At 40.3% G+C, this 20,997-nt stretch overlaps 1 protein-coding gene across 1 annotated transcript in view; it reads right to left on the reverse strand.

The window, feature by feature from the left end:
• The window catches only part of DHRSX (dehydrogenase/reductase X-linked), a 171,058-nt gene that overhangs the window by 126,164 nt on the left and 23,897 nt on the right, over window positions 1-20,997 (reverse strand). Inside the window, exon 2 of the mRNA XM_082058708.1 lies at window positions 5,324-5,431. Within this exon, the coding sequence (XP_081914834.1) occupies window positions 5,324-5,431 (108 nt within the window). The remainder of the gene's footprint in view (window positions 1-5,323; window positions 5,432-20,997) is intronic.

Here is a 20,997-nt window from a genome sequence, read left to right on the forward strand (position 1 = left end):
GTCTTCCTGCAGTTCTTCACACACATCCCTGGTCTTTATTACCCTGAACAATTTATAATAATACAATGTGAAAGACTTGTCACTTCACTATCTGCTCCTCCTCTAAAAGTATACATTGAAAGCACAGGTTCTAACACATGTCCCTGTTGAACTCCAGTGGTAACACCCTCTCTACTAAAAACATAAACCTTTATGTCTATGTTCTGTCATAACATGCAATGTTATTGTATGAATGCAGTGACATTAGTACTTATCCTTCGGGCTGTGTAGCGTAACAGCGTTTGGAATTTTGCTTTAAGTTTACTAGAAGTCTAAACAAACCATATCAACCCAAATCTCTCTCATCCACTTGATAGTTTAGCTCAGTTAATCAAAGTATTTTACTATGCAATACACCTGCACAGTCAATTGAGTTACATTTCCACTTTAGATGATTACTGTCCAAAAAAGAATTCTTGTGGTCTAAGTGTCTTTTCAGATATTTGCCTCTATTTTAATAATAGTTTCAAATGTCCCAAGGAATGCTGTAAGGAGTTTGCTCATAAATAAGTAGTCTTAAACCACAGACAATTATAAAAGAAACCTATGCATTTTACAGGTGGGATGTTAAAAATGAATGAACGTAAACAAATACATATTTTTAAAAAAAAGGAAAAAGTCTTTTTAAAGCATGGAAAGTGACTCTGTTCAAACAGAACTTAGGGACTAATGTGCTCAATGAAATTCTTATGGATTTGGAAGGCTGTGTGGCTGTGTACGGCTGTGTGCACGTCCATAGTGTATAAATAACAGACAACACTGTAAGTAGAGTTTTTCATAACCCTGATTACAGTGTACTGATACATTAAAAACTGAACTGAATGACAATTATAAGGCAATCTTTATGCATTTTCTCAATGAAAAAGGAAACCATCATCCACTTTTAAAAGGCTGGTTACATTTTGACACTTCTTGACTAACTCTACAACTCATTCAGTCCTAACAGAACCTGGCCTAAAATTAGGAAAATAAATGCTTTTATAGAAAAAAATTATAACTCAAGCTCCTCATACATCTATGTATGGTGAGAAAAGACTATTAAATTATCCCATATAAATTTTTAAGAATTGAAATTAAATCAAACCATCTTTCAAAATGAACAATTGCACCACCTTGATAAAGTTTAATTCTCCTTCTAAAGTCACTTTGCAGTATTATACAATATAAGAGTTGCCTGATTTATAGTGCAGAGAGTCCAGCTTGAAAATTAGAAACTAATATGAATGAAAGAGATGACAGAAATATCTCTTGCTTGGTCTCCTGCAGGGCTTACAGAGGTCACACACAAGTGCTGAGTCTGGTGATGGAACGACATTTGTTTATGCCAAAATTGCATGGCTCAGATAAGTCACTTGAATATATATACATATATATATACAGATAATGAGACTGTTTGCTTCAGAATGTGAGCCAGTCTTAGGAACTTGTGACACTGATATACTCAGACACTAAAAATTGATTACAGTGTCCTGAACAGTGTTGTTTTATACCAAGCAGCATATGTGTAACATTGTCAAGCTGGAAATCTTTTGATTTTCATTCACCATTATCAGACAGGGTTATCAAAGTTTCTATATTAGATATTATCACATTTTTTTTTCCAGCCTTCTTTTATTACTATACTGAGAAAAAGGTCTCTTTTTTAAAGTCAACAATTGTAACATGCACTCACAGAATCCTCTTAAACCCCAGTGACGAAGGGTGGAAGGAATATGAAGAGTTTATGCTTCTAATCAGTCTAAATTCAGATACACAAAACTGTGGCCAACACTGTGAACCAGAGCTGAACCTACTGGGTTTTATGACCGGAATGTCTTGTTTTTCAATGTCCTTGCTGTTAAGAGCATATTTATTTGTAAGTGCACACGAAACACCATCTTCAGTGTCAGGCACTCATCAGTAGGCACCAAAGACAGTGTGTCATTTCCCTTCTCTCCCTGAAAATGAAATTGCAGGATTATTTATCAAGCAGTAAATTGCTAGAAGGGAGCAGGAGCTCCCAGTGTGGCTTCATTCTGAAGACTCACCACTGGCAGTAGCTTTCACAGTCTGTCATGAGATTTTCCTGAGTAAAAGCCCTGCTGACTGTGAGTAATGCTATCGCAGCCTGGTAAATAGTCTCAATGAAATCTAGCAAACAAACCCATAGAAAATTACTTTCAGCATTTCAGGATTCAGGCCAACTTTTTTTTCCCAGCAAGAGCATCCACAGAGGGAGACCATCGGTGGGAGAAAGGACTCATGTGCACCAGTGCTGGGACTGGAAAAGACAAAGCTGTAGAAGTGCCATGCAACTGCTTGCTGAAAATGCTCTGATTGAGCATACTGCCTTTTCACATGGTGTCTATCCATGTTCCACAAGGTAATATGCCTTCTACTTACTTGTTTTCCTCATTGCATTGGCAGACTGGATTTAAAAGTAAGTTACTCCTCAAACATTTACTCCTCTAAAATGTCAAACTGAGTCAAAATCACATCTATCACAAATGGTGAATCATCCTCACATTAGACCTTCAGGTTTGACTCATTTGCCTGCTGCAGGGATATCATTCTTCAGTGTTAAATATTCCCATTACTCAATGCTTGTAATGGGAAGGAAGCAGTCAGTGAATGGGCAAGATTGACTGTGAGCTACACAAGCCTCCCTTGCAAGCCCAAATTCTCCTAACATCCAGACTTTTTTCACGTAAGTTCAGGCTTATATATAAACATAGTGTGAAAATATTTCTAGAGTAGAAAGCTTGAGCACACTTGCTGTCTTATTTGAGGCTTAAATCTTTGCTTGTCTGGCCTGAAGCTGAATGTGCTAATGCATGCCAATGTGCCAGCAGGTATTTTAAGCATGCTCTGGACACTTGGGGCCAACAGTTAGCAACAAGGATGGAAGGTCATTGCATTTAATGTGCTTTTGAGACTGTTTTAATCTTGCAGCTGGAATAAAGCCTGAGACTATCCATTCTACTGACAGGGCTTCTTTGCTTTGAAGAATTTCACAGGACAAGAAGATGGCTGTGACTCACCGGGCTCAGTGCTTAGGTCACTGTTTGCCTGAAATAATTGAATCAGTTGAAAATCTTACTCATCAAATGCTTCCTATAATTAATTTCATTAATTTACAGTTGTAGAGACTTGTAATGCAAATATTAAGGTCAGTACAATTGAAAAGTAAATGGAAATGTGTGTGTCTGTAAGCACCAGAAGAAGGAGTGGAGCAAAGAGTTAAAATAATGCCCCTCATTGAAAATAAAGAACATGTTTCTAGGACACTGTTCTTGAGTTATGTCAAGGCCACAGCACAGAGGACTTGCCAGCAGATGACCATGCACTCTGCCGGCCGGAGGATAACATCCAGGTAGCAGCATTTCACCCATTCCATTACCTTTCCTGTTAGCCCACCCAGAAAATAAGCTATAGACACAGCCTGTATACTCCAGACAATGAATAATGTACTAAGAGCTGACAACTCCTAAAGGATATAAAAGATCTGTCTGTAAACTGACCTGTCATTTCCAATCAAGCAGAACCACAGAGACAGGATAAGGACTCACTAGCTGCTGCACCTTTTGTCACACTGCACACAAGTGACACTCACCAGACGACATGAGCTCACACCTCTTGGTGCTTGTGAGAGTACGGGTGTGAGTGTGAGTGAATGAGATCTATGAGGGGGTGATTGTGAGTTTAAAAAAAACCCAGCTTATTTAGTGATTTTGTAACTAAATATCACCTTCCCTTTCCCAAACATCTCACAGTGAGTTCTGTTACGCATAATATCCTGAACATTAAATGGTATAAAATAAGCCTTCAGTGTTCTATGATTCCACAACCCTATGCAAAGAGAGGAAAATTGGCCTTTTTTTTTTTTTTTTCCCCACTGAGTAGATTTTTGCAGTCCAACATAAACATGAAAAGCTACTTCTTTAGTGAAATATTAATGCTGACATCATTACCTACATCTAGCTACACTAGCTACATCTATCATCTAGCTACACATACCAGCACCTGCTTGCATTTTGTAGATGCTTGGTTTTGACACATCTATTGAAACATGTACGAAGAAGTGGTATTCCACATTACACCCGTACAATTCTAGGGCAACTCCATTAGTGTTACTGACTGCACTAAAGAGACATGGCTACTATGCTCTTGTTTATTGTTTGGTGTGAGGGTTTTCTTGTTTATTTGTGTTTTTAAGATGTGTTTACAAAACCTTAGAGAGAGCACATTCTGTATAAAAGCTAAATAAAATGGCATTACCACTGTGCTAGTGTATTATGAAATACCAACATTCAGTGACTTTAGGCTGTAAAATTTACAGTGTTTTAGGAAAAAATCTAGCTAAAGAAAGAGGAAGGGACCAAAATGTAGCATTTTAAACATATGAGTATTCATAATGTTACATATAGATTTATAACAATAGCTATATTAGTGCGTACATATACAGGCTGTTTCAAAAAGATGGACACAATTTGAAGTCGTGGTACCTTTGAAATTGGGTCCATCTTTTCGAAACACCTGTATAATACAGAAAGCTTTCAAAAATAGGAAAAAAAAATCTAACCAATATTGTTTGTAGTGGAGAGAAGAAATTGTAGGCTCAGGACATTTTTGGAGTTCCTACAGAAATTCACCCATCTTAACTTCAGATGTCTCAGTCTAACATAGTCATCTTTATAAACTCGTTATTATCAACGGAGATAAACAGACATCTCCAGAAGGTGAGCTGTCCAGTCCATCTCAGACTGACAAAAAAGAACTTCTCATGGTATTTATTTCCTTGCCTTGCCTACAAAGGCCACCTACAGTGACAAACTGAGAAGTAAATGTTCGATATTTACATGGATGAAGTTACAAGGACTTCCTCTGACCTTATATGCAGATCATCCCCCTCCACACACTGGAATATTCCTTCCAGGCTTTCATTAGATTTCCTCTTAATGAACACGTGCACCCTAACATTGAAGAACAGATCATCCTCAGTAACAAGATAATAAAATATTTTTGTAATGCCTGTATTTTTAAGGTTTTTTTCATGACCTTATTGTTAACTTCTTATATAAAGTAGTCCAGTTGCTGCAAGTTTTGCAGAAAAAAAATCTCATCCACTTTTCTTTGAGATCTTTCAAAGCAAAACATAACTTTACTTGTGCTAAATGTTAGTAAAACCCTCTCCTGCCTTCATCTGCCTTATCTTTACTTATGCTGGAAAGAAAATATTCCTTAAAAGAAAAAAAAAGTTTCTGAAACAAAAACCCCATTCACATTAAGAAAATAATTACTTTACCTATTATAACGTGCATGCCAAGTCTTGCCAAATGCTTCACAGTTTGGTAACCAATTCCTTTAGCACCTCCAGTCACTATGGCAACCTTTCCATTTTGTGTAGGGAAAACTATATTAAAAAAAAAAAGAAATATCAAGGTTAGTTCATAATAGTAAGATGATTAAGAAGTTAAGATGTATTTTAAAGAGGTGTAAGCTCAACAGATCACTCAAGCCAGGCCAGTAAGCAATCACAGAAGCAAACTCTGTATGGAAATAAAAGCTACTGAGCATCCACCATTATTTACTATTTTCCAGTTTTAACAGTTCACGAATGACTGAGCTTAATAACATGAAAGACAAACACCCAGTTCAGAAAGTTTCTCATTTCTATTTGCATGCATTTCATCATCCTGCAGTGATATCGTCTTTAAAATTTTCAACTTAACTTTGTTACAGAGGAAGGTGACGAGTTTTACAAGTCAGCTCACGGATGGTTTACTTCATGCACACAGGGAAAAAAATTCAACTGGCAGCATGATATCCTGCAAATTTCTTGACTGACAAAGGATAAGTCTCTACCAGCAACACGGAGGAAACAGGCAACACTTCAAAAATGATGCATTTAAAGGGCACATGTCGGCTGACCTGATCTTCCTGCATAACTGAGCACTCTCCCTCTTGAAAATCACAGGGACCTGGCCCCCAAAGGAAGGAGAGGGCAATTTTTTGCATAAAACCCCCACCTGCTTTTCCCACCCACCCCAGCCCTGTCCCACAGAGGCCAGCAACACCAGTGCCCATGGCTGGTCCCACGCCACCTCAACCCCGACAAGCACCCCTTAGACCAGGGCGTATTCCCCAAATCCCCCCTACTAGGGATGGCTTAGAGCCACAGCTGATGTCTCCTGTCTCCCCAGGCAGCCCTCCAGCTGCCCAATGAACCAAAAAGTGGCTGGGACAGACCTGACAGGGTGGTCGCCATCCCACCTGCGCACCCTCACACCAGCCATGGTCTGCCCAATGCGCCCCTCCAAGATGGAGGGAGCCCTCCCGCCAAAGGAGAGCAAAGGTCTTTTAACTGCTTGGAGGGGGCATGATTTAGGTCAAATATCAAATATTCTTTTTTATGAGGTGGGGATCTTTCCTGTGAAGCGTTATGTGATGTCTTCAGGTGACTGAGGTGAATTTCTGTTTGCTTTTCAGAAGCTGCTAGGTATTTGTACAGGGAAAACGGCGCTGAATATTTCATTTTGCTGTGGTGCAGTGTCTGTAGGCCATGTTATAGATAACAAATATTAAAAAGATGCCAACTTTCATTTATCTTGATTTCTAGGTTTTTAGGGGATTTCTTTGTTGTACAACGCAAGCTCATTTCTTATATTGTTATGAAACACAGAACTAGCGCTCATACAAGGTGTTTTTCTTCACAGCAACTTCAAAAAGGACTCAGATTTCACCTTTTCTGAAACACATAACTGCTTCCAGCACAATTCCACATGAATTTCTGTTCTCTTCAGGTAACGGCATAATTCTTCCCACCCATGCAGAGCAAAAATGGTTTGCAAGTATTTGAAAGTTAATTCCTATTATAGTGATAACCATGCATGTAAAATATATAAATCAGGTTAAATACAATTTCATCAAGAGCTTTCCTAAAGGGCTCTAGTTTAGTTATAAGCAGTGCTGCAATTTCCACAAAAAAATATTTCTTATAAAAAACTCGATGAAAAATGCCCACTTTTTTTGAGAGTTAAGCCTAGAAATTAAAGCTAGACTTGACACTAAATACTTAGGTAAATTGCCTGCTCTGGGTAGTATTTTTAAATTGCTTATTACTTTATCAGACTTGACCTTTTTAGATTATGTTTTCCTGGTCTGTTCTCCATCAGTGAAGCAGTAAAGGAAAAAAAACATGTTTTTGCAGTTTGCAAAATGCAGACAGAATGTAAAGACTTTAAGAGGAAGAAAAATAAATGTTCACAGTGTGAAACAAGTTGTTGTCACCTCTCTGTGAACAGCCCGTGTGTCCCAGCGTTACTGGATACACTTGAAATTTGGCAAGGACAGATAATCTCAAGCCCTTTCAGACACGGAGTGAAAAATCAATGCCTGAATTATTTGCGTCCATAAAAGGGGGACCAGTATGTGCCCACTGTTCAACATTTTAGACCACGTGAAAAAAGGAACACATTGCCTTGTACCAAAAATGTGCTGAGAGAAGACAGGCCTTTTAACTAGGAACAGGGCATTACTCTTTGTAAGACCGCAGAGAAATCTGAAACAAACAGCTTTTTGAGCTGAGCACTCAGAAAGTTCAGGACTCTGAGAAATTAACTCTTGCAAAGAGTCAAGTCCACGCTGCAAGAGCCATTCTGAGGAGCTGAACGGCTGTAAATCCATACAGGGAACACTGGGACTGCCTTGGGGTTAAAGCATGAAAGACCATTTCTGGTCATGACAGATATATATGTGAATTTTGCATGTGGCAACTACATATGTATTTGTAAAGAAAATGCCATCTAAAAGGTAAAAATATTAACTGAAGTCCACTGAGTAATTTTCTTTTAAAGTTTAGCTAATCCAGTCATAAACTAGATTGAAAATTCTGCTGACACATGATAGAGCCAGTTGCAGAAATGTGAAGTTTGCATCCTCCCCAGAGCTCTCTCTGCCCATGCATCTTTCATCCCCATTTCACCTGCCCATTTGGGTACAGAATTGGGAGAAAAAAAGGAAAAATAAGTCATTTCCATTTCACTAGATCTGGAAAAACATATTTCAACACCAACAAAAGGAATTTCCTCAAGAGATATTGCATTCCTTTGGGCCTGAGTACCTTTCTCCTCTTCCACCCCCCCACCCCTCCTCTTGCTTCCTACCCTCACACCACACTGCCAACCTGATATTTGGACTTCACATTTTGCATACATGTCACTGCACCTCTATATCTACCCATTGAATAAGAAGACATTTTGGTGAAAAATTAATTCACTTCGAAGAAAACGAATGAGAACAAATGAGAAAAAGAAGTCAGGACTAGGAAAGGGGCAATAACCTGAACAAAAAATGGGAGGTCAGAAGAGCAAAGTGATAACAGGGATCACTGCAATTAAATGGTGTCTATCAGAGCACAATGAAAGAAAATGCTCAGTCCTATCCTGTCCATGAGTGGTGCAAAGACAAGCACAATTTTTGGTCCCAAAGGCCACTCAAGCCAGGAACATTACCAACCTGCAACAAAGAGCATGGCAGACGGACAAATTCCACCACAGAGATGCATTTGGTCTTACAGCAAGCTTTAAACAGGCCTATTTGCAACAGCTAGCTCCAAGGAACTAAGAAAGCACCCAGCGAGGGAGAAATGAGGGCTGCAGACACATGGATAAATGGCCATTATACATTTTATTTACAACAAGTACAGTGTACAGCTTCCACAGAACATGGTTTTGAATTGACACAAAACTGCATGACACATCTCAGCAAAAACGGGACACACAAAGAGAAAAACTGAAATATAGCTTTGCAGTCAGGAAAAACAAACAAACAAAACAAAACCCCTCAATTAATTATTAATTTTGATTTTTATTAATCTTAAATTAATTTTTATCTGCAGAAAAGGTCTACTGTTTCCACCAAGACGGGCACCTTCATGTAAAATGAATCTTTATGAAAATGACACACTGTTACTTCTTACATCAACAAAAGTGGGCAAGATGGAACTCTGGATGCATGTGTAAGCCACTGGCAACCACAGTGAAAGGCAGTTTATTGGTGCCCTGTTCCCACTAGGACTCCACCGTTGGGTATAGTTTGCAAAACGCCCACCTTTTCAGCCTGAAAATATCTCTTCCACAATGCAACAAAACAGCAAACTTGCAAAGCAGACCTGGGCTGAGCCTGGTTTTCCAGCAGATACTGGTTTATTTTGTGTGAAAGGTTGAGCCGAGCGTGGCGGGAGGCTGGGAGCCCCCCCAGGCAAGAGGCAGTAAGGACCCACCAGCTTTGCCACACCGAGGAGGTTCCCTCTGGCGCTTCTTGCACCTCATTTAAAACACCCCAGCTCGCTCTCTGCCTCTCCTCCCGGTAAGTGGGTAGATACTGATCTCAATTACAGAGGCGTAACGCCAGTGATCTCACCTGGGACATGAGAACCCTACAGCCCTGCTGCTAATGAAATCCCCTGACCAAGCACCAGCTGCTAATTTCCCTTTGTGTTCGAAGAAACCAGCCTGCAGACCGTAAGTGCTGCTTTATCACACCAAAGCCAGAAAGGCTTCTCCCAGGCTGCTGGTTCTGCCGGCATCTCAACATATTTGGAAGAAATAAGCCTGTCAGTTTTGCAAGTGGATTAAGCTAAAGAAGAAAAATAAGGCAGATTTATTCTGTAACAAATATATCCCGATATGAAGCTATTTTAAAATAATTATTGTCCTTTTAAATATATTTCTCCTTAATCTGAAATAACTTCCGTGTACAGAGACATCTTCACACACAGTCAATACTGCAAAGAATTTCAGGCAATTCTGTAATTTTAAAAAATAATAATTTTCAAGGGACTCTTAAAGAGGGCTGTCAAGATATCTCTGCAACTGCCAAGACCACAGAGAAATAAATCAGACTGGAGACCGGTATTAATGACCACTTCCATTTCAATGACCAGCTCCTGCCAGCAAAAATCTCAACTCTGGAGTAAGCATGGGGGTAACTGAATTAGCCAATTAAAACACAAGCATTAAACTTTCTTCCTTGCAGAAATGTACTGTGTGAACACAAAAAATGCAAATCTCTGAAGAGCTCCCCTTAAAAATTGCTTGCTTTAGTTTTCTGCAATCTTTACAATACAACCCACTTGAAGAAAAAACATTTTTTAAAAAGTATTAAAAGTTTATTAAAAGCAAATTGCATCAAATTTTTACAAAGTTCCATCTACTACTCTATTAATCCAGCATCTGCATTGTGGAACATTATGAGTCATGTGGACATTAAAAAATAATATCTTCATATTAATCTCTTCAGTAAACCCTCTTTTTAAGACATTGAAGGCCAAAGGCAGAATTTAGATTGCCTCCATCAGTCTCCAGTCTTTATCAGGCCAGAAAGATGAACAATGCTGAAGGCATCTGAAGAGCTTTGCAAGAGGCTCCTGATGAGAGGTCACCCGAGAGGCGCCACGCTGGGCCCTGCCTGCATCTCCTGAACAGGGCACTCAACACAGGGACTTCAGTGGCATTTGTGTTTAAGAGGCCCATGCAGACAAATCCTAACAGTTATTTTTTTCCTTCCTCTTATAACTGAATAATTTATATGCAAATATTATGCCTGAAGGTAACTGGAAGAATCGCAGATAATTTTTTTTTTTTTTTAAATAAAAAAAAAAAAGAAAAAGAAAAGAAACCACAATGAAAATTTAGTTTGATGACAGAATAACAAGTGCCAAGTTTGGAGCTGTTGCTGTCTAGCAACACTGAGTGAGAAAAAGAGGGCAAGCTGTAATTGTCAGTCCTCATGTAATGCCACAGGACAAGGCACAACTGGGGTTTTCTAGTCAGCTGAAGAATTCATACAGGTCAGTCTGCTACCAAATTACTGAGTAGTTTTTCCTGTCCCAAAAACCTCCAGCTCTTTTTCCCTGATTTCCACTGTGGCAGTGCTAAGATTATAGCCATTAAGGTCTTTTCCAAAGCAGATGTAGAAAAATAATTCATTTCCTACTCTGAGAGTCAATCAGCAGGCTGCTGGGGAATCTACGCAGCTTTGAGCAATAGTCTTTTGTGGGAGCCTTACAGTATCATCTCCGTAAACTTCTGGTTTGGCAGAAGATGAGTCACAGGGGTCCAGGCTCAAAAAAATCATTCCAGGACTATCGTGCCAGAAGACAATTTAAGGTGTTCAAGTCCCAAGGAATAAACCAGATAATCTTCTTTTTTTTTCTTGTAGACACCAGCTTCCACCAGCAGAAAAGTTGTGGGTCCTAAGCCTGTCCTAAGCCTGTGAAGATGATCTTTCAAATGCAAATGGTCTTCCCAAATTTGCACACCAAAATCTCTTCTGCCTCTGCTGCTTCCTACCACTTTCCTAACGAACATCAATATGCAATCAAGATTGAAGGCTTTTAAGGCTGGAAACTAGGTAGGTGGCAACCAGCCTGACTAGTCCTTCCGTGAAAAGGTATCTTGCTGCTTTCAGCAGTTGCAAGCCATCAGACTCTCCGCTCATGAACAACTGTCATGCACACATACAGATTCACTGGCATACAACCAACAGCTCCAATGCACCTTGAATTGATGGACACATTGTGGAAGGGTGATTTATTTGTCCAGGAAGAGCATCTGTTTCCAAGCACAACTGGAATTTTGCATCAGCTGGGTGACCAGTCTCCTAGTTTTTGTCTTTCTTTACTTCTGCAGAAGAAGTGAAAGGCGGGAATCACAAAGAAACGGAGGTACCAGAGACAGGCTGGCTCTGGAGTTACTCATGGGAAGGGAAAAGTGTTGAAGAACCAGAACAGCAGGAGAAACCAAACCATGGAAATGTGTTCCTTATCCTACAAATGCATAGTATCTTAAGGTGCTATTAATGGAACAGCAGCAGCCAGATGGCCGTAAGACTGTCAGCAGCCAGGAGAAGACCTGTTACAATTGAAGAAGCCTCCCACACAGCCACCGATTGGGGAAGATGGATTGTTAACAACCGCTCTCAAAACCACAGCAAAACCCCCGGCTTCCATAAGATCCAAGTTTCTTGTTTAACCATTACACGAGGTACACACAGGTCCTAAAACACTGCATGCCAAGTCCTAAAATGCTGCATGTCCATGAACCAACAAACAATATCTCACACTTACCCATGCTGAAAACTCATAACAGCTCCATGTCCTGTATTTCAGGCTGGGATATCCTACATGAGCCCACATATGTAGCTCGTGCCCTGTGAGGCAGACATTTCCACATTTGGCAGCGCCCCCACACACGTGCAATGTGGGCAGCTGCTGGACCAGCAGCAGCAATTTGCCTGGGCTGCCTGGAGATCTGGGAACCCAACCCATGCCATAACTCAAGCCAAGGCAGCAGGCTTCCACCAAGCTGCACGAATGGCCCAAGTGAAGCAAGGCAGCAAATGACTCAAAAGCAGGGGGAGTCAGCAGCTACACCAAAGCAGTGTGGTCACCCAGCTGAGGAGCTAATGTGTATCTTCATCCTTTCCCAATCTTGTCAACACGAGAACAAGCAATATCTCTTCAGAGTTAGCAGCAAACATCTGCTGAGCCAGACTAATGAAATTTTTTTTAATTGCCAAAGAAAACAACTAAAAAATACAAAATTTTAAGCCTGCTGTAAGGTTAGAGAATTTGGTTAGCTTTTTGACAAGCATGTCAGCTTTCTTATAGGGACAAAGTGATAACATTCGCAGGCAAGATGACAAGCCCTTCACAGAAGCTGGAGATACAAGTTCCCAAAATCAATTCCAGTACTCATCCCCAGATATCTCATGTAACACATGGGAAAGCTGTACTACAAAGGATTAATAAGCAGAATAGCTCCTCCTCCCGCTTATTTTTCATCTCATTAACACATTGAGGAGCCTTGGGAGGTATTATATAGCAACAAGTATTACTGCAGTTCAATATCTCAAGATCGGAGCACCAGTATCCACAGTAAGACCTAACTATAGTAAAAGAAATCCACATATTAGAAATATGTAAGATCAGTTGGTGCAGTAGCAAGAAAAGAGTTATGGCATCAGCATTACAGGACTGAAATAAATATATATATATTTTTTTTTTGCTAGAGAAAAATAGCAATACCCTAAATAAGGCAGCTTTTCAGAGCAACAGCTTTTGGTGCTCAAAAATCCAAGCCCTGAGATACAGGATCTCTCTAGCAACAGCTGGAAGGGGGATGAAGAGCTGCACTAAAGATTTCATTTGCATGACACACCTATCTACATTTCTTCTAGTGATTCTTGGAAAGACAGGATAAATGCAGATAAAGGGAAAAGTGTGCATGGAAGGCAGGGTGTGGAAAGGGAAGGAGGAGGAAGTATTAGACTCTCAAAGACACAAGAGAAAGGGGTTTTTTTGTCAAGAAGAGGTCATTTTCCAGTGCTCCAACACCCTTTCCCCTCTTTTCACCTTCCCCTCTACTTCCAAGTATTTAGCTTAAAGGGGTGCATCTCTAAGCTAATTAATATGACTCAATGATAAATCTCTTTGTCCTCAAGGCAAAAAAAGGCCCAGCAAGGAGACCCACACAGACCACTTGGCCTATGGCTCCTTACGGATGCAAATCAACCATGGTTTGGTGCAGGGAAGATGGTGTAAGTCAAGGCACTATAACCACGGATGGATAGAAAGGTAAGCTACGACTATTGCCAAAGTCATCTGAAAAGTATTTCCTCTGCACTTGAATATGTATTTCCAGTGCCCTGTTTTCTAGAGATGTGACTAGTGTCTGCAACTGAAGAAGTCCTGCTGGGTTACAAGAGCCACGGGAGGCTGCATTTTCGCACATCATCTGACTACAGTCTGAGTGCTTTTGGTTTATTTGTCAAATAGGACCCTCACTAACATTGATCCTGGACTTCGTGATGCTGCTAGATTTGCCAGAAGGCCTGCACAGAGAAAAAGAAAATTGCAGTTTTCAAAAACAATATAGACAGTAATTTTCCAAACTGATATAAGCTGTCTTTTCTCTGACTGTGAAGAACATTTTCCTCCAATCAATCCTGTGCAGGCCTTCTGCATCAGGCTCATTGATCACATGACAAAAAAAGGTGAATGTTGCCTCCTCCAGAAGGAAGAGGCTGAGAATGGAGAAAACTAAAGAGGATGGTTAATCTGGGAAGTTTTCTTGCCATTTCTAAATTGAGTTTCTCTAAGACAATGGGAAACAAAGCTGCATTGAAAAACGGTTTGATGAAGCACATATATGATCTTTTTACAATACAAGTTCAGGCTGAAATTCGATCCCAACGAATATGGAAGTGCCCTAAGGTAAAAGAAAGCAAAAGCAGAAGGGAGGGTGCAGTTCCCGAGTCCTAAATCTGGCCACGTTTGCCGTTCTCAGGTACTTTGTTCCTTTAGCCAAAACTCTTCTAAAGATAAGAGATTTGAATCTAATTTTTATGACTGCCAAATGGATAAATTGAACACACCATTATACAAATCAAACAGTTGGAAAATACCACAGTGCACTATTAAAATCTGCTAAAAATTCATCAGGAATCCAGGTTTGCCCACAACCCGCTCTGGAAGCAAAGTTCCCAACTGAATGTGTAGGAATGGGAGAACACTCGATCCCTGGGAAGGCACAGAGGAAGACAAAGAAGAGATAGAGAAAGAAATTAGAGATGGAAAAGTTGCCTTAGATCTACAGATATAAATTATACTAGTGAAATCACGACTCTGCAAGTTCCAGGTTGGCATCAAGCAACTTCTGCCATCACAAGCTAGTCCTTATCTCAAACATCCTTGTTATTCCAGGCTTGAGCCAGTTTTTGCTGGAGAAACACTGGTCTCAAGTAACAAGGATATTTCAGATAAAGGCTGATAGCACATATTGACAAACTTGTGCAATAATATTTGGCACAGGACTACCCACTGGTGTTACACCACACATGGTGTATTTTGCTCCACTGTGCAATCATTTTGTCTTGGGGATAGACGCCAACTAGGGATTCGGATGAGGCCATAAAATGCCACCATTGCCTGGAAGAGAAGAGAGAGAGAGCTTTGCTGCTCTTTGTTGCTGTACAGTCAGATACAAGAGGCATGTGGGACATCACCACGCTCTGACAGGACCAGCAGCTGAAGGACAGTGTTAATTTGGCTCAGCCGAGGCCATCAATAGGTGAGCAGCCCCGGCTTTGCTCACAAAAGGTACATCACAAAAATCTAATGTGGGGTTTTGTGAAACAAGGGCAAGATGGTTGTTGCAATCATGTGAAGAAATCCCAATAATTCCTTACAGTATACTGCACAGCCACACCCTACATGTGAAAGACTAATGGATTTGTTAAAAATACCAGGAGAAGAAATGTGAAACTAGCTCCAAGAAGAAAGTACCCATTCCCTACATATGCATATATTTAAAGGATCCATTTATCCATATCATTTCTTACATGGGAAAATACTATCACAAGAATAGAAAAGGACAGATTTCCATTTGCCATGTATTCTCTGCCCCGCTTATCTTTCATTCCTCTTATATATTTACCTATTAAATCTTTCTCTTTGGCTTTCTACTCTTTCATTGCAGTCACAGTAAAGACAGGGAAGTTATATACAGGTGTATCTTTAAATCAAGAAAAAGTATCTGGTTATCTTTTGAACAGATTTACTGATACTTACTCCCATACTCCCTCCCTCTGGGCAAATGTAACTGTGCAATACCTCAGGCAATGTCATTTTATGTAAAACTCCCCGGTGCTCTTCAAGTCATGTCATCTTGTAATTATCTTTTTTTCCTGTTGTGAAATAAGAGATGAAAAAGAGGAGCTCATCTCAGGAGATTTAAATAGGGGTAATGGAAATAGCTCTGCATAGTCTTGTACCTCCAGAAAGAATTTTCCCATACTGCAAAAGTTAAGAGACATTAGAAATCTTTTTCATTCTGCATCAGGAGAACTGAAGACTGTCCAGGCTTCAGCCTTTTACAAAAAGCTAACAAGTAGATGCAGCTCCATCTCAGAACGGTTTGTATCCCTCGAGATGTAAGAAACCATCTCAAGTCCTTGCTCCCAGTCATACCCCAACCATTAAAAGAGTCTTCACAATCTAACAGTGTAAAGCTCCAGCTTCACCAAACATCTGCCATTTAAAGACACTCTTCCTTCCCCCAAAAGTCCCCAGTAAATGTAACATTTCTCCATACCATCCTCAGAGATCCAGTGATCAGTTTTAAGAAGCCATAAATAGAAAACAAAGCAAAATGTACGTAATGCCAGAAAATGCCTTCTCTTGGAAAGACCATGTCCCAGTTATCTCAAAAAACTTGACAAACACAGTTATCTCCAGGAAATGTGGCACAGAATTCCTAAGGGCTTTTGAAATTTCATGTCTAACTGTGAAAAATTAGTATTTAGGTTATAGTTTTGACCTAAAATACAGGGTGATGACAGTGATTTTGAAATGCTAAAGAAAAAAAAAATTGGCTAAGAGTGACATGTCTGTTACTCCATTATGAACTGAGAAAATGTCACAACTGGCTGCAATGTAGAAACCTCATTTCAGAAAACTGTAAATGCTGGGCTGGTTGTTTCACAACAGAGACATCTGGGAGGAGGGGAGGAACAAACCAACCAACCAACCAAACACCCCCAAACAAACAAACAAACAAACAAAAAACAATGCCACCAACATGTACCAACCAAAAGAGCTGCTACTCTTGATTTAATTGCAAATAATGCAGAAATTGACCCAAGCAGGCAAGCCCCCACACCTTGCATGGAAGAAAGGTTCTGCTATAAACCTTCAAGTCCAGAGAATATTTACAGTACCCAAAGTTCAGAAAATGCTGAAACTCAGATATTCATGAGCATTTCCATATGCAGAAACTGAAGCAAAGGGTAATAGTTTTACTTGTGGTCAGACTGGAAAGATTGATCTACCTACTTATGGTCAAACTGGAAATCCAAACCAAAAGTGAGATATTGCTAACTGCTTTTTAGCATCTCACCACGGAAATCAAAAAGCTAACAGCAAATGATTTATACTTTGCAATATGACCTATACTTTTCAAAAGACCAAATATTTTGTTTTTAATTTTCAAGACTGTATTGATAGTAATATCATATTCCTAGACCGTACATGATACTGTATCACAACCCCCGATATCATTTTTAGTGAATTCCAACACCTCTTATTCTGACTACATGCTATTAAAAGATTGAATTAATCATTCCATCACTTCTTGCTCAGAGTGCAGACATAGAGATGCAGCTGGGCAACTAATGCATCAGAAAAGTAGATTGTCTAAACATTTCCTTTCTACATTAGATTCAGGGTGGGGGGGTAGGAAAAAGTGGCAAGATCATTAAGAGTAGTTTAAACTGCATCTCCTCTCTTCCCAGAGAAAGAGAATGTAATTTCCATATCCCAATCAAGCTTAAGAGCATCCAGCTGAAGGTCACATTCAGATCTGCCTGTTCCAGCTGACAAAATGCTCTGCTGCCACTTAAACAGTCCCCTTTGCTTCCCATGGTTTCAGCATGACAGTATTTCCATCACACGTAAATAAGTAAGCAGAAGTCATGAGTTGGTATACAGAACTTAAAAGGTAATTGAAAGTTTCTGGAGTATTTCACTTCAGAAAACTGTGCAATCACTTATGAACTCAAGTGCTTGTTATCATATACAAAACTCAAGTAATTAGAATCAGGAAGTAGAAGGCAATGAGAGATTATTGGGAAAAATCTAGTTAAATGAAAGTGTAGCACATAAACCAATCGGTACTTAAAGCTATCATGAGATACCTTCAATTAATTAAAATACAAAATGTTAAAAAGCACATTTCCATATTATTAAAATCTTCAGAAGCAACTAATGATCAGAAGCCATTACAACATTGACATTAGTGTGAGATAACCCTCAGGTGCTACTGGCTTAATAAAAAAGATGGAAAACAGCCTCAGCATCCCTTCCTCTCCCTCTCCACTCTACTTCCACGTCCTTCGAACCAGGCCATGGCTAATAAATCCATTTCCTCAGCCAGCCAGTGCCTGGGGAAGAGTCCGGATGGTGGCAAAGGTTGCCTGCAGACCACCGCTCTCCACAGATCATCGCTTACATGGGTGCCCATTTGCCCCTCAGTGTAGGCACCCAAAGCCTTGGCTCGCCCGGCGTGCGTGGGACAAGATCATGTTGATGGATGCAGATGCTCGTGGGGCTGCACAGCCCTGGAGGGAGCTGCCCCCTGTGGGGCGATGCCTGAGCCTGATTGGCTGCCCAAGGCTCTGAGTTGCCACATGTCACCTCCCAGGGCCACCACCTGGCCTCCAGAAGCACAAATTCATCATGGAAGATAGCTTTGTGGTTTTATTTTTATTTTATTTTATTTAAGAGACCTCTTATTTTAGATGGGAGTTTTAGTGAAGCCCTCTGAGCCTCTGGATAGAGCTGTTTTGTGTACACAAAACCGCTTAAAAATCTGTTCTAACTTGGAATGAAAAAGTACAAAGGGCATGCAAAAGTATTGTCTTCAAGACAGCTACAACATCTGTTTTCCAAAGATAGAATTTTATTCATTTTTCTCCCCTATGATAACAGGAGCAGGTCAGGGGTTTCAAATGGAGTATGAAAGTCCACATACAGAAAGGTCTCAACTGTACTATGTATAATTTCCCAACTATCTCACGACAGTCCTTTTCTAGGAAAAGACTGATTTCTTTTCAGATTGGTCTTTCTTAACACATACTGAAGTGATCCCATACTCACACACAATCTTTTAATTTTCATCTTGCTTGTTCCTCATGAAATATGTACCAAAGTTTTCACAAGGAAGGTAGCTGCTTTGAAATACCGAGAGTTGGTTGTTTTGAAATATTGTTTTTAAAAACTAGATGTTTTTATTCCTCAGTGAAAAACTTATTTTTGCATGAAATTTTATAGGCCATTAATCTAAGGCAGAGTCACGGGACTCAGGGAATCAGTTAACTTAAAAGAGGAGCTACTGTGCATGCACTATAATTGCTCTTCATCAAAATCATTAAAGATTTTTAATATGCAGAGTTACCACACAGATTGAAGGCTCTCGAAGTTTGCCTTCATATAAGAGACAATCATTCCACAGTATCTTTATCTGCTATTAATATTTCAATTAGAGCAGGGGTGTCAAATTCATTTTCACCAGGGGCCACATCAGCCTGGCGGTTGCCTTCAAAGGGCCGAATTTAATTTTAGGACTGTATAAATGTAACTACTCCTACATCTATTCATTCCTAAAATTACATTTGGCCCTTTGAAGGCAACTCTGAGGCTGATGTGGCCCCCAGTGAAAATGAGTTCAACACCCCTGAAACAGAGTATCACCACACTCCTCTGAAGAAACACAACTGCTCAGAAAACAAGTCAGGAGTACAGGAATAAGATAAAAATGTCCTATTTTTATTCTTACATTTAACTACCTCCCATAAATAGCTGTTCATTTTTTTAAAGGAAAAGCTCATTTTATACAGAGAGGAGTGTCTTTGTTGACCAACACCTCCCAAGCACCCTACCTCCAAGAAGGGAGGTGAAGGCTGCAGGGACTACACCAGCCAATCTGCATGGTCAGGCAAGACCTTGTTCCCCAACTATTTCACCTCACCAGCTGTGCAAACAGGCCCATATGTGCACCCTGACAGTCCTTCCAAGGACATTAGACAGAAATACCAGCGCCTTTCAGGCACCAGCATTGGCAAGAGCAGGTTTCACTCCACTTTCTGTTCCACCTGACCAGCAGATCTAGTTCAAATCATGTGGCCATGCAACAGCCCATTTGGAGTGAAATACTTTCAAGGCAAGATTCCTTTTTTTTTTTTTTTTTTTTTTTGAGGAAAAGATGCTTTCTTTCTTTATGATTTCTTTATTATGAGAGGTCTCATAGTCTCATTTTCATCACACCAAGCTGACATACTGGAGTCACATCTCAAAGGATGGACCTCGCCAAGCTGATGGATGGCAGTTACCTGTCTACAGCCCTTATATTACACCTCACATTAAACAGCAAAAAGTTACACCTACATTTAACTTCTGTTTGATGCTAAGTAATGAAAATCATTTGAATAAAGCTTTTCTCTTCTTTTTTTTTTTTGAGAAGCATAAAGGAATTTTGTATTTAAACATATCAAGTGGGGGCAGGGGAAAGAGCTCGAGGAATAAAAAGCCTGAGAGCTTGCACTGGCTTGCTCGGCAGCTCTCTGCTGTTTCCAATATTTCTCTCTCTAGGGCTTTTTCCACACACATGCAAGCCCTGCATTTCAAACACACACCTTACACTGTACGCTGACTTCTTGGTGATTTGAAATACGTGACCCTAAAATGCAGTTGCTATTCCAGACTGCAGCCTTACACCTCCATCAGCCCCCCATAACACACAGTCCAAACAGGCAGCCCACTCACCCCTGGTCTCCAAGGGGTCTTTGTGACGAGTTAGGATCTCCCTCAGAAGAAACTACTGGTGATACAGAAGGCAAAAGGCATGCAGTTCTTTGCAGGGAGAGCAAAGCAAGCCTTGCCCCTCTCTGCAAGCAATACTAGCAGCTGCTAGAGTCCTCATATCAACTTTTATTTTACCTTATTTTATTTGAAGCTTTGCAACTTTCCATACAGAAAATCTGGCAGCGCAGAGCATCACACCACCTTCATTTTGGCCACAGTACCACCTCCCTCCCAAGGCATGCTACAGCATCTGGCTAATGTGTCTGTGTCCTGGTGCAGCTCGTGGCCAGCACCGCTGTACCAGCAAAAGCCCACACTCTGCTTCAGACGCGGTTGCTGGCGTTCCCTATTTTGCCTGGAGGAAGACATTGTTTTACTGAATAAGCTGTTCTTCTGCAAGCATTTCTCTACTAATGGATGTAGTACCTTTAAAAGAGAATGCTCTGCCAAGCACAGCAGTACACCAGTATCTATCCTGTGCTGGCAAAGCCAGCCCTATGCAGGTTTACCCCAGCAAAGACAAGTGTTCAGGTGAAAAAGCAGTAGGTACAGCTAAA

This window comes from Streptopelia decaocto (genome assembly GCF_964273445.1).
Source record: "Streptopelia decaocto genome assembly, chromosome: 1".
NCBI classification, from domain to species: Eukaryota; Metazoa; Chordata; class Aves; order Columbiformes; family Columbidae; genus Streptopelia; species Streptopelia decaocto.